The following is a 2,666-nucleotide window of genomic DNA, read 5'->3' on the forward strand; positions in this document are numbered from 1 at the left end:
TTCCCCCGGACTATCGATGTACAATTTGTCGAGGGCTGAGGATTGTAAGGCCGGCCTACTTTCTTGACAAAAAGCTGACATAAGAGTGAAATCAGGAGTGATTCAGTTTCATTCCAAATTTTCGAGCACTATTCTAGTTTGAATCTGGAGCCAAATAGAACAAACTCGCTGGTTTCCCCAGCAGTGTTCTATTCATGTTTTTCAAATTTTCAATTAAATGAAATCATCATGTTGGCGCCAAGAAAGGCGCCGTAATTGCAAAGTGGGTTGATCCGTATATAAAATGACGCATTCATACACCAAAACAATTGGAAAATATTTGAATCTCGTGATTCAATCGTGGTTCAAATCTGCAGAAAATAGAACGGCGCGTTATACCAGTTTTATTTTTTTGACATTTGACTGGTATAAAAAATGAATCTTGAGCCACTGCTGGGAGAGTGCATGATTCAGATTCATATTCAAACTGACAGCCCCGAACGATTTGAATCACTGCTGATTTTACCCTAATAGTGACAGATTCAATTGACAAATGACAAATGGTAATTGTACATATTTGTTGTTCGGTAATCACAATGTGTACCTGCAAAAAATCAAAGCTATAAGCTATTTTTTCCCCAAAGCCGATAAACAAATCATTTACCACAATTACGGTCGTAAAATCTGTTTCAATTATCGAAACGAAGGTATATATCCAACAAAACAAGCTTTCTTCTATCAGATACGGTATCTAGTTTTGGAAAACAATGTTTGCATTCTACGGAATCGAGAAAACAAAATTTGTTTACAATAAAATGTACGCCCATATCCCGAAATGCAATTTTTGCATTGTCATCTGAAGAACCGATATAAATGGTAAAACAAAGAGGCGCCTATTCCGGGAGATATCAATTAGCACAAGGTAGAGATAGAGAAAGATTATACCTTTGAAGTTCATAATAGGCTCATGCCTAATACGAACTTCAAATGTATAAACTTTCTGATTACCAAGATGACAGTTCAAATTTATCAGTTAATTGAGTTCGCGAAATGAGACCAACAAACACAAGAGAAATGAATATAGTCAATCCCATCATAAAGCGTACACCATTGATAAGACGTCTTTGAAAGCTTTTCTGGTTTTCTCCTCCTGTATTCGTTTTGTCAAACATAAAATAATGAAAATTACAACTAATCTTACATAATTTTAGAGGAACCACTTTTGACGACTTTCAGCTCAAGTAAGTTTTGTACGAGATTCAGTGTTTTGATCATGTGAACCAAGAAAAACGTGGGATGAATTTTGTATTATCAATCGTTTGATGTTATTTTCACCCTACTATTCATTCAGTTTATTTATTGGATAGATGGTTTCGTTCAATTATGGAATTGACTGTATCTCATATTGCACTATTTGTAAGAGCGCGTGAAAAATCTGAAGGAACTGAAGTGTGACATGACGTTAACTGAATACATATATGTGCTAGCTTCCCTTCGACATCATTCTACTTCTGAACGTTGAAAAATAAAATACCCACGGAATGTGCTCCTCATCGCAAATTATCTCCATACTCGTGGTCGTAGCGTTTCTCGTCTCTACGTGTAGTGCGGACTGTAACGAACCGGAGTCACCACTGATGCAGTGTGATTCCATTTCGCGCCAAAAGCGATTTCTGTCCTTTCCCGCTGGAGGACTACTGAAAACGATTGTCGGTGTGGCCATTCCGGTCGCGTTCAATCACAAACTGAAGAGAGGTTTGAACGGAGGCGTGAATCTTCAGGCCAACTATCGACTGCTGGAAGATATTATTTGGCCGGTCCCGGAGGACTATTTTAAGGTTCGCTTGAACAACGACTTCGAGGACAATAGCCGACCGCAGTTGTATCGCGTATTGGAAAATCTCTTGGACTCGCAAGGAAAAAACGGGCGAAAATGTATAATGAGGACAATTTGTGATCTGGCTGATGCACCGTTGGCGCATAATGGATTGCTTGGGGAACTGATAGATTTGGTTTTCACGTAAGTAGTAAAGCAACTGTGAAGCGAATTGAATAATTGAGTGCCTAAAATGTGTTTGTTAAATTTTAGACCAAGCGAAGAAGATAAACTTGACGAGGAGTACCATATGGCTCGGAAGTATGGAGCGAATGGAGTAAGTTGCTCTGCAATGTACAAAGAATGTCCACATGGACATGGTCTGCTTGATACACTTAGTTCTATTGTAACGCCTTTAACAGATATTGATTTTAAATTGGACTGATTGAACTGAATGTATGTATGGAACGCACAATAAAAAAAAAACATTTACCCGAATTGATTTACACATTCAATAAATTGGTGACATATTTAGCACAGCCCATGGCTGTAAATTGAAGGGTTTCAAACGCAAAGGAGTGTAAGTGACAAAAAGTTAGTTGTGAGAAAAATGGGTGGTTTTTCAATATTTCTTAGTTTCATACAAATTTTATAGAAGTTAGAATCCGTTCTAATGAGTGTTTTGTACGGAGTCAGAATGGTTCGGCGGAGAACTCTATTCGATCGGAGCGTTTTGCGAAGTCCATCCCAAACAATATTCACTATGTAATGATTCATTTCAATATATGGCATTCGACGTAAAAAGAAGTTTAGGCAATATTGTGGACAAAAAATAAACCTATCTGAAACCCAAAGAACAAAGTAGCTGTTT

The 2,666-nt window shown here is 37.7% G+C and overlaps 1 protein-coding gene across 1 annotated transcript; it reads left to right on the forward strand.

The window, feature by feature from the left end:
- Positions 1-1,512: 1,512 nt before the first annotated feature.
- LOC134225060 (uncharacterized) lies at positions 1,513-2,283 on the forward strand. The gene is made up of 2 exons (XM_062704824.1): positions 1,513-1,999; positions 2,069-2,283. The coding sequence occupies exons 1-2, from the start codon at positions 1,521-1,523 to the stop codon at positions 2,238-2,240; spliced, it is 651 nt and encodes a 216-aa protein (XP_062560808.1). The 5' UTR covers positions 1,513-1,520; the 3' UTR covers positions 2,241-2,283.
- Positions 2,284-2,666: the final 383 nt, after the last annotated feature.

Source organism: Armigeres subalbatus, chromosome 3 (genome assembly GCF_024139115.2).
Source record: "Armigeres subalbatus isolate Guangzhou_Male chromosome 3, GZ_Asu_2, whole genome shotgun sequence".
In the NCBI taxonomy this organism is placed as follows: domain Eukaryota; kingdom Metazoa; phylum Arthropoda; class Insecta; order Diptera; family Culicidae; genus Armigeres; species Armigeres subalbatus.

What these genes read in the sequence shown, in the direction of transcription:
- LOC134225060 (XM_062704824.1), top strand. Translation starts at nt 1,521, where the DNA reads ATGTGCTCCTCATCGCAAATTATCTCCATACTCGTGGTCGTAGCGTTT. An exon ending in CTGATAGATTTGGTTTTCAC is followed by an intron (nt 2,000 to 2,068) that starts GTAAGTAGTAAA and finishes GTTAAATTTTAG; the next exon opens with ACCAAGCGAAGAAGATAAAC.